At 69.2% G+C, this 10,316-nt stretch overlaps 1 protein-coding gene across 1 annotated transcript; it reads left to right on the forward strand.

Annotated features, from left to right (window-relative positions):
• The first annotated feature begins 818 nt into the window (after window positions 1-818).
• On the forward strand, window positions 819-9,746 carry NACAD (NAC alpha domain containing). Its single transcript, XM_041752240.1, has 8 exons — window positions 819-1,006; window positions 2,760-8,279; window positions 8,378-8,493; window positions 8,578-8,652; window positions 8,967-9,113; window positions 9,183-9,329; window positions 9,424-9,546; window positions 9,623-9,746. Exons 1-8 carry the CDS (start codon window positions 940-942, stop codon window positions 9,635-9,637), a joined length of 6,210 nt encoding a protein of 2,069 aa, XP_041608174.1. The 5' UTR covers window positions 819-939; the 3' UTR covers window positions 9,638-9,746.
• Window positions 9,747-10,316: the final 570 nt, after the last annotated feature.

A 10,316-nucleotide genomic window follows, 5' to 3' on the forward strand; every position in this document is an offset into this window, starting at 1 on the left:
GGGAGAGACGCTCCATCAGCGGCTGGGGGGTGCAGGATGCAGGGCCGGGGGTGGGCGCCCGGGGTGGCCGCAGGAGACAGGGTTGGGGAGACGCCCCGCCCCCCGCCGCCGCCACAATGACCGCTCTGATTCCCTGCCGCCGCCCAGCTCCGGGGGGGCACAATGCTCCTGTGTCTCGCGGAGCCGGAGCCTGGCACTGGGCGGGTGCGAGCGCGGGAGGCGGGGCGGGGAGGCTGGGGGCGCTGGGGAGGCGAGATGGGGGGCGGCGGCCCAGGCCCGGGAAGGCGTGGCGCGCCTCTTCCTCCGCCGGGAGCCCGGGGGAGCCCGGGAGCGGGGTTGCGGGGTGCGCGGACCGTCCGCCCTGCTCCCCGGGGGCTGCCTTCCCCGCGCTCCAGCCGCGCCGGCTCCCGTCTCGGTTTCCATGGAGCCGGGAGGCGGTTGCCACGGAGACCGACGTGCGACGACCGGCCAATCAGCACGGAGCTGCGGCTCCAGCTCACCTCCGGGATGGAGGCGGGGGGCGCGGGAGGCCGGGCCCAGGACCGCGCCGCCACCTGCCCCGCGCCCCGCGCCCCGCGCCCCGCGCCGCCCCCGCCTCCTGCAGAGCCGGCTTCGGGTGATGCTCCCTGGGGTCCGCCCAGCCTCCGGCCGGCCCGGGCCCCTCGCGACCGCCATCGGGGAGGAATGCCGCGGGACAGGCGCGGGCGCGGCGCCGGAGGAGGGCGCAGCCGGGCGGGGAGGGGGCCCCGCACCCCGCTGCGCTCCGCAGTGCTTGGGGCGCAGGCGCACGCTCCTCCGGGGCGCCGGGCGGGCGGGGCGGCGTGACGTCAGCCGCTGACCTCCCCCCTACTCCCGGGCCGAGGGGCGGCGGCCGCGCAGGCTCCGCCGGACGGACACGCGGACGGAGCGGGCGCCGAGGGACGGGCGCACGGCCAGGCCATGCCCGGGGAGGCCGCGCGCGCTGAGCCGCTGCTGCCGGAGGCGGGCGCGCCGGGCCCCCAAACAGGTGAGGCCTCGGGCTGGGCCCCTGCGATCCTGTCGGCGGCCCTGCCCCTGCCCCTGGGTCCCCTGCCCCTGGGTCCCCGGCCCGGCCGGTCCGCTCCGCCGCCCCCCACCCCCCACCCCCGTCTGGTCTCGGCCTGCGCTCCCAGCCATCCTGACCCCTCCCCTGACCCCTTCCAGGCCCAGCTCTGGACTGCGGGAAGGGCAGGGGGGCTTGCGAGCATCCCGGGGGCCGTGGCTCAGGCCCGTGGCCCGCCCTCCAGGCTCCGCGGCCCCATTGTCTGCGAGGAGCTGCGGGCCAGGCAGGCCTGGGGCTCTGGACCAGAGGCGAGGGGTTCTCCGCCTCACCCCCAGCCCCGCCGGGGACTCGCCCTTTAGATGCTGCAGCCGCCGCACGGCCAGCGACTGGGGTCTTGAAAGGAGCAACAGGGCTGGAGCTGGCGCCTGGGGTGGCCAGGGGGCCGGTCCCCGAGGGCGGGGGGCAGTGCCCGCAGCCTTGGAGATGCTAGCTCAGCAAGTGTCCGCGGAGTGGAGGCGTCTGCCCAGGTCTGGAAGGACCAGGGTGGCCCAGCAGGAGGTCAGCGGTGACTCCTGGAGGGCCAAGGGCACCAAGCCGTGCACGCATCACCTGGCAGTGTCACTGACCAGCACAGCACGGGGCCGGGGCCCTGGCCCCCTTTGGCCTCCGGTAAAGCGGGTGGAGGCTGGGCCTGCCCAGACCCAGCATCTCAGGCTGGCTCTGCTCAGGCTGCTTGATGACCTTGGGTGCTTACAAAAACCTTTTGACCTTTGGCTTCCCTTCACCACCTCCCTTGGCCTGGCTCTGGCCTCTCCTTGCCCCAGGGCAGGCGGGCAAGGGTACCACAGGCTCAGCACCTGGAGCCTGTGTCCACCCCACCACACCCACCTCCGGGTGTTGGGTGTATGCCACGCTGCAGTGGCCCGAAGGACCCCCTTCTCAAGACCCCCCTGGCCTCTCTGAATCCCAGCAGGGGGCCCAAGGGGGCAGGACGCTGCCCCTTCCTAAAAGCTTCACCTCTAATCAGATACTCGGCTTTGCAGACAGACCCCTGAGGCCCAGAGGTCCCTGTGGGGTGACCGAGGGTGAACATGATAGAGCAGGAACCTCCCCAAGAACAGAGTCAGGGTCTAGGCAGCCCTGGGACCCACAGCCCTGGGGCCGCTGCCACCATGAAGAGGCCTGGCCAGTCTCATGATCCCGCAGCCCCCAGGGCCCACGCCCATAGCTGCCCTCTTTCCCACAAATCCCGTCACTGCCAGCACCAACCCCTGCAGCTCAGCCTCCGTGGGACCCGTGGCCTGAGGACACACCCGCGGTGGCCCTGCCTCCCCTCCTCTGCACCAGCTCGGCAGCTGGAACCCGGGGCAGAGCTGGATGGCTCCCCGAGAGGCTGGCCTCCGGTGTGGGCAGCAGGGAGAGAGCTGAGGCAGGGAGGTGAGACCCCCGTGCACGGGAGGTGTGACACCTAGAGCGTTCCAGAGCCAGCGGGGTGCAAGTGCCCTTCCCCTGGGAGCTTCTGATGCAGGTCAGAGAGGTCACCAGCCGAGCCCAGCGCAGACTGCGGGCAGGCGGCCAGCCAGCCGATGTTGGTGGAGACAGGTGCCAGCCCCCCGCCTGCCGAGCCTCAGACACCACCCACCCCCCGGCCCCAGGCTGTCCCCCCGGGTTCGGGCTCCCAGAGGTTCTTCGGCTCCCCGAGGATGTCTGCCCTCCTCATGGCCCTCTCTTTCCACAGAGTCGTCCTGTGATGTGGCCGCAGCCACCACCCCAAGAGGGGACCGGCTGGAGCACTGTGCCCTGACCCCCGGACCCAGCGCCCTGGCCCTGGAGTTTCTGCCCAGCAAGCCGGGTGCCCGGCCCCCGCCAGAGGGAGCCAGCTGGGATGCAGGGCCAAGCGGCACCCCTTCAGCCTGGGTGGTCCCCGCAGAAGGCAGCCCTAGCCTGGGCCCCCCCGAGGCCCGGCCCGCCGGGGGTCCTCCCCCAGCCACCCTGGAGCCCCGGATCGTGATGGGCGAGGAGACCCTCCGGGTGCCCCTGCTGCCCAGGGCAGCCCTGCCAGAGCTCAGGGACCGGGAGGGTGGGCACCCCAGCCTGAACCCACCCCCCGCGTTGTGTTCTCAGGGTGACCCTCCTGTGCCTTGCCCTGTCCCAGACCCTGAGTCCTACTTCACGCCGCCCTCCACCCCCACCGAGACCGCCTCTGCCCTGCTCCTTGGCCCCGGGCCCCGCAGGGATGCCCGGGACGCTCCGGCGGAGCCAGGGGACTCGCCACCTGCCTCACCCTCGGGCTCTTACATCACAGCAGATGGGGACAGCTGGGCCTCGTCCCCGTCCTGTTCCCTGAGCCTGCTAGCCCCGGCCGAAGGGCTGGATGTCCCCTCAGGCTGGGGCTTCTCCCCACAGGGATCTGTGGCAGACGAGCAGGAGCTGCCCTACACGGGGCCCCCCGGACCCCCATCCCCCGAGTCCAGCGTCTCAGCCGACAGCAGCTCTTCCTGGGGCCAGGAGGCCCATTTCTTCGAGCTGGACTTCCTGGCCAACGACCCCATGATCCCCGCCGCCCTCCTGCCCTTCCGGGGCAGCCTCATCTTCCAGGTGGAGGCCGTGGAGGTGACACCGAGGGCCCCCGAGGAGGAGGAAGAGGAGGAGGAGGAAGAGGCCTCTGTCCCTGGAGGGGATGCTGCTGGGGAGGGCGAGGACGACAGCACGTTCGCCTCCTCCCTGCAGTCCCTGTCCGATCTCTCCATCACCGAGGGCATGGACGAGGCCTTTGCCTTCCGGGACGACACCTCGGCGGCCTCCTCCGACCCCGACTCGGCCTCCTACGCGGGGGCAGATGACGAGAGGCTGTACAGCGAGGAGCCCCACGCACGGCCCGCGGCCCTGCTCCACGACAGCCCTGGTGAGCCTGCTCCCGGGATCTGCGAGGAAGAGGCCAGCAGAGCCACCGGGCGCCAGGCCCCGGGTGCCAAGGTCACCGGGCCAGGCCAGGGCTCAGGCCGGGCATGCACTGCGGCTGAGGCCCCTCACACCCCGCAGGAAGCCCCGGACCTCACGGGGGTGACCGCTCAGGCCTGGGGGCAGGCGCTGGGCTCCATTCTGGGTCGGGGGCCTGCTGCCACGGGCGCAGCTCAGTCCCTGCAGGGGGATGAGCACACGGCCTTAGGCCCAGAGCCCCAGACTGCCCCAGCAGTGGGGGCCCTCCCACCAAGCCCCAACTCTCTGCAGCACCTGGAGAGACAGGCGGGCCCAGACCCTGGGTCTGCGGCCCCGCCCCTACCCCTGCAGGCCGTGGGCTTCCCCTTGGGCCGGGGACCCGCCGCTGAGGCCAAGCTCCAGACCCTGCAGATGGATGCAGGCTGCACACCATGGATGGAGCCTGTGGCCACTGCAGCCCGGCAGGAAGGACAAGTGACCTTGGGGCTGAGGCCAGCATGTGAGCAGAGGGACACAGAGCCTCTGGCCTGGGAGCAGGTCCAGCTGGATGGCCTGGAGCCAGCTGCAGACACGGGGGCACCTTGGGCCTCATGGGGAACTGCAGGCCCCTCCAGGCCTGCCACGGAGGCCCCAGAACACCCGGAGCCTACCACCAGGGCCCTAGAACACCTGGAGCTTTCCATGGCAGCCCCAGGACACCCAGAACCCGCCATGGAGGCCCCAGAACACCCGAAGCCTGCTATCGAAGCCCTAGAACACCCAGAGCCTTCCACGGAGGCCTCAGAACACCCGGAGCCTTCCATGGAGGCCCCAGAACACTCGGAGCCTGCCACCAAGGCCCTAGAACTCCTGGAGCTTTCCATGGAGGCCCCAGGACACTCAGAACCTGCCATGGAGGCCCCAGAACATCCGGAGCCTGCTATCGAGGCCCTAGAATGCCCAGAGCCTTCCATGGAGGCCCCAGAATACTCAGAACCTGCCACGGAGGCCTCAGAACATCCGGAGCCTGCCACTGAAGCCCTAGAATGCCTGGAGCTTTCCATGGAAGCCCCAGAATACCCAGAATCTGCCACGGCGACCCCAGAACACCCAGAGCCTGCCATCAACACCCTAGAACTCCTGGAGCTTTCCATGGAGGCCCCAAGATACCCAGAACCTGCCACGGAGGCCCCAGAACACCCAGAGCCTTCCACTGAGGCCCTAGAACGCCTGGAGCTTTCCATGGAGGTTCCAGAACACCCAGAACCTGCCATGGAGGCCCCAGAATGCCCAGAGCCTGCCACCAAGGCCCTAGAATGCCTGGAGCCTTCTATGGAGGCCCCAGAACATCCAGAACCTGCCACGGCAGCCCCAGAACACCTGGAGCCTGCCACTGAGGCCCTAGAACGCCTGGAGCTTTCCATGGAGGCCCCAAGACACCCAGAACCTGCCACGGAGGCCCCAGAATGCCCAAAGCTTGCCACTGAGGCCCTAGAATGCCTGGAGCCTTCTATGGAGGCCCCAGAACATTCAGAACCTGCCACAGCAGCCCCAGAACACCTGGAGCCTGCCACTGAGGCCCTAGAACGCCTGGAGCTTTCCATGGAGGCCCCAAGACACCCAGAACCTGCCACGGAGGCCCCAGAATGCCCAAAGCTTGCCACTGAGGCCCTGGAAAGCCTGGAGCTTTCCATGGAGGCACCAGGACATCCAGAACCTGCCACGGAGGCCCCAGAATGCCCAGAGCCTGCCACCGAGGCCCTAGAATGCCTGGAGCTTTCCATGGAGGCCCCAGGACACCCAGAACCTGCCACAGAGGCCCCAGAATGCCCAGAGCCTGCCACTGAGGTCCTAGAATGCCTGGAGCCTTCCACGGAGGCCTCAGAACATCCAGAACTTGCCAAAGAGGCCCCAGAACATCCAGAACCTGCTACCAAGGCCCTAGAACATCCAGAGCCTTCCATGGAGGCCGTAAAATACCCAGAACCTGCCACCGAGGCCCCAGAATACCCGGAACCTGCCACTGAGGCCCTAGAACATCTGGAGCTTTCCATGGAGGTCCCAGAACACCCAGAACCTGCCACCAAGACCCCAGAACACCCGGAGCTTGCCACCGAGGCCCTAGAACGCCTGGAGCCTTCCATGGAGGCCCCAGAACATCCAGAACCTGCCACAGAGACCCCAGAATGCCCAGATCCTGCCACCAAGGCCCCAGAATACCTAGAGCCTGCCATCAAGGCCCTAGAATGCCTGGAGCCTTCCATGGAGGCCTCAGGACACCTAGAACCTCCCACGGAGGCCCCAGAATGCCCAGAGCCTCCCACCAAGGCCCTAGAACATCCAGAGCCTTCCATAGAGGCCCCACAACATCCAGAACCTGCTACCAAGCTCCAAGAACATCCAGAACCTGCCGCAGAGGTCCCAGAAAGCCCAGAGCCTGCCACTGAGGCCCTAGAACATCCAGAGCCTTCCATGGAGACCCCAGAACATCCAGAACCTGCTACCAAGGCCCTAGAACATCCAGAGCCTTCCATGGAGGCCCCAGAACATCCAGAACCTGCTACCAAGGCCCTAGAACATCCAGAGCTTTCCATGGAGGCCCAAGAACATCCAGAACCTGCTACCAAGGCCCTAGAACATCCAGAGCCTTCCATGGAGGCCCCAGAACATCCAGAACCTGCTACCAAGGCCCTAGAACATCCGGAGCTTTCCATGGAGGCCCCAGAACATTCAGAACCTGCTACCAAGGCCCTAGAACATCCAGAGCTTTCCATGGAGGCCCAAGAACATCCAGAACCTGCTACCAAGGCCCTAGAACATGCAGAGCCTTCCATGGAGGCCCCAGAACATCCAGAACCTGCCACGGAGGCCCCAGAACATCCAGAACCTGCTACCAAGGCCCTAGAACATGCAGAGCCTTCCATGGAGGCCCCAGAACATCCAGAACCTGCCACAGAGACCCCAGAATATCCAGAACCTGCCACAGAGGCCCCAGAATGCCCGGAGCCTGCCACCAAGACCCTAGAATGCCTGGAGCCTTCCATGGAGGCCCCAGGACACTCAGAACCTGCCATAGAGGCCCCAGAATGCCTGGAGCCTGCCACCAAGACCCTAGAATGCCTGGAGCCTTCCATGGAGGCCCCAGGACACTCAGAACCTGCCATAGAGGCCCCAGAATGCCTGGAGCCTGCCACCAAGACCCTAGAACGTCCAGAGCCTTCCATGGAGGCCCCAGAACATCTAGAACCTGCTATGGAGGCCCCAGAATGCCCGGAGCTTGCCACAGAGGCCCCAGAACACCCGGAGCCTGCCACCAAGGCCCTAGAACGTCCAGAGCCCTCCATGGAGGCACCAGAATATCCAGAACCTGCCAAGGAAGCCCCAGAACATTCGGACCCTGCCATGGAAGCTCCAGAACATCCAGAACCTGCCACAGAAGCTCCAGAATGCCTAGAGCCTGCCACGGAGGCCCCAGAACATCCAGAACCTGCGACGGAGGCCCCAGAACAGCTAGCGTCAGCCCCAGAGGTCGCGGAGTGCCCAGGGGCTGCGGCGGAAGCCCGGGACCCACCGAAGGCTGCCTCTGCCCGGGAGGAAGCAGCGGAGGGTCCGGCGCCCGAGCAGGGAAGCCGTCCCGGTGCCCGCGTGCGCGCTGGAGCCCGAGCTGAGCCCCGCTCGGCCCCGGGGGAGGCCCCAGGGGGTGAGAGTCCAGGGGTACGCGGCCTGGCGCCGGTCCCCCAGGGAGCCGGGAAGGCTGCGGGGCAGCGTGGCCTGGGAGCGCATCCCGCGGCTTGGCCCCGGTGTCCCGGCGCTGCGGAGGTGGGGCTGAGGCCGGAGGGCGGCTGCCGCCCAGAGCCAGTGCCCAGCCCGCCCGCAGCCTCCGGGCAGGAGCCTGCGCCGGGCCCCGGCGGCAGGGAGAGGGCACGGGGGGTCCGCGGGAGCCCCGGGGCTGCAGCGCGGTTGCCAGGAAGCCCCGGCCGGGCCCTGGCCCGCGAGCCCTGCACCCCCGGGGGCCCCGCAGAGGCAGCCCTGAGCCCCGGGGTCCTTGGCGCCTCCTGCCCCTGCCGGGGCCTCAGGGAAGACTCAGAGGCCGGGGAGTCTCTGGCGGGAACCCCGCAGGCACCAGCCGCCCTCTCAGGGACCCCGGGACCTCCCGGGTCTGGGCCGAGGGGGGGCCTCCCGCACCCTGCCGCCCTCCCTGGCCCCAGGACAGCCCCGGCAGGGGACACCCATGCCAAAGACCGGGCCTGGCGGACCGCGCCCCCCTGCCAAGTGCCTCCTGGGCCTCGGGGCCCCCCCGCCGCCGGGCAGCAGGCTGACCAGGACAGCCCAGAGGAAGGTGAGGCCGGGCGGCGAGTTGTATGCAGCAGGGACCGCGGGCGGCAGGTGGGGGCCCGGGGTTGCGGCCGTCCTCATCCCCCCACCCCCCGCACCCAGACTCGCCCCCCAGGGCCCCAGGATCCGGCCCGCACTCGGACAGCCACGGGGAGTCGTCGGCAGAGCCGGAGGAGCAGGACGCCTCGGGGGTACAGCCGGCGCAGTGCCCAGCCCAGGTGCCCGGCCCGGGGGGAAGGGGGCACCCCTGGGAGGGCTCCCCAATGCCCCGCCCTCGGTTCCTCAAACTCCATCCTCCCCAGGCCCCCGCAGCCGGTGGCAGCGAAGAGACCGTGGCCAAAGCCAAGCAGAGTCGCAGTGAGAAGAAGGCCCGGAAGGTGGGGGAGGCCGTGGGGCCGCTGGGGAGGGTGCAGGAGGGGACCCTTCACCCCCGGGGGCTGATGATGCCACCAGTGAGGCTGTTGGGCAGTGGAGGCGCTGGGGCCAGAGCCTCCATGGAGATGGTACACCCGGCACCCCACTGTCCCTGGGGGCCAGTGTCCCCAGCTTGCCTAGAGCCCACAGAGGGGCCCCCAGACTTGGCGGGAGAGGCTTCAGCCCCTGCCGGGATGCTGCCACTCCTTGGGGCCGGCTCCTCCCTGCCTCAGCCTGGGACCCCCCAGTGCCCAGGGTGAGCCTGCCGTGTCCCCAGGCGATGTCCAAGCTGGGCCTGCGGCAAATCCAGGGGGTCACCAGGATCACCATCCAGAAGTCCAAGAACATCCTGTTTGTCATTGCCAAGCCCGACGTCTTCAAGAGCCCAGCCTCCGACACCTACGTGGTCTTCGGGGAGGCCAAGGTCTGGTGGGGGTGGGGGGTGGGGGGGTGGGGGCCGGGGGGCGGCCTGACCGCTGTGCCCGCCCTGCAGATCGAGGACCTGTCGCAGCAAGTGCACAGGGCTGCCGCCGAGAAGTTCAAGGTGCCCACTGAGCCATCGGCCCTGGTGCCTGAGTCTGCGCCGGGGCCGCTGCGGAGGCCAGAGGAGGAGGAGGAGGAGGAAGAGGAGGAGGAGGAGGTGAGGTTGGGGCACCGCGGGGTGGGGGGGCAGGAGGGGTCGGGGCCTTCTGGGGGGCGGCAGCCCCAGAACCTGCCCGCCTGCCCCCATCCAGGTGGATGAGGCGGGCCTGGAGCTCCGGGACATCGAGCTGGTGATGGCGCAAGCCAACGTGTCGAGGGCCAGGGCCGTGCGGGCTCTGCGGGACAACCAGAGTGACATCGTCAACGCCATCATGGTGAGTGGCCACCCTCAGCCCTGCCGCCCACCCTGCTGGGCCCCCTCTCAGCCCGCACCTCTGCACCCTCCCGCAGGAGCTCACCATGTAGCCGTGACCGCCACCCACCGCCACCGACTGCCACTGACTGCCACTGACCACCGGCCCTGTCCCTGCCCCCAGCTCTGCTGCTCAATAAACGGGTGTGTCCCCTCAGCCTCCGCTCTGCTCCTGCTTCCGGGCTTGCTCGGGTCTCAGGGGACTCGCGGTGGGGCCCCTGGAGGGTCAGGGGGGCCTGTCCCGGGGCGCCGGAGGGTGCGGGCGATCCCAACCCAGGCCTGGGGCAATCCGGGTCCCTAGGGGTAGGTGTCCTCCTCCTTGTCCCCAGAGGGCAGAGCTGTCCCCACCAGTCCCCGAGTGGGGGGGCCCTCCTCCTTGTCCCCAGAGGGTGGGGCTCTGTCCCCACCTGTCCCTGAGTGGGGGGGGGGGTTCCTCCTCCTTGTCCCTAGAGGGCAGGATCTGTCCCCATGTGTCCCAGAGGGGGGGCTCTCCTCCTGGCTCCCAGAGGGCAGGGCTCTGGCCCCCACCATGTCCCCAGAGGGTGGGATCTGTCCCGTGTCTCCAGTATGTGGGGGTTCACATAAGGTCCCTGGAGGGTGGGGGTCCTCGCCCTCCCCACCCCAGGACCTTGGTGCCCCACCTGCCCAGAGACTAGACTGTCCCCTGGCTGTGGCCCAGGGCGTGGGCCTGGGGACTGGCTTCGGGAAGGGACTCCCCAGACCCAGGGGCTC

Source organism: Vulpes lagopus, chromosome 4, assembly GCF_018345385.1.
Source record: "Vulpes lagopus strain Blue_001 chromosome 4, ASM1834538v1, whole genome shotgun sequence".
NCBI classification, from domain to species: Eukaryota; Metazoa; Chordata; class Mammalia; order Carnivora; family Canidae; genus Vulpes; species Vulpes lagopus.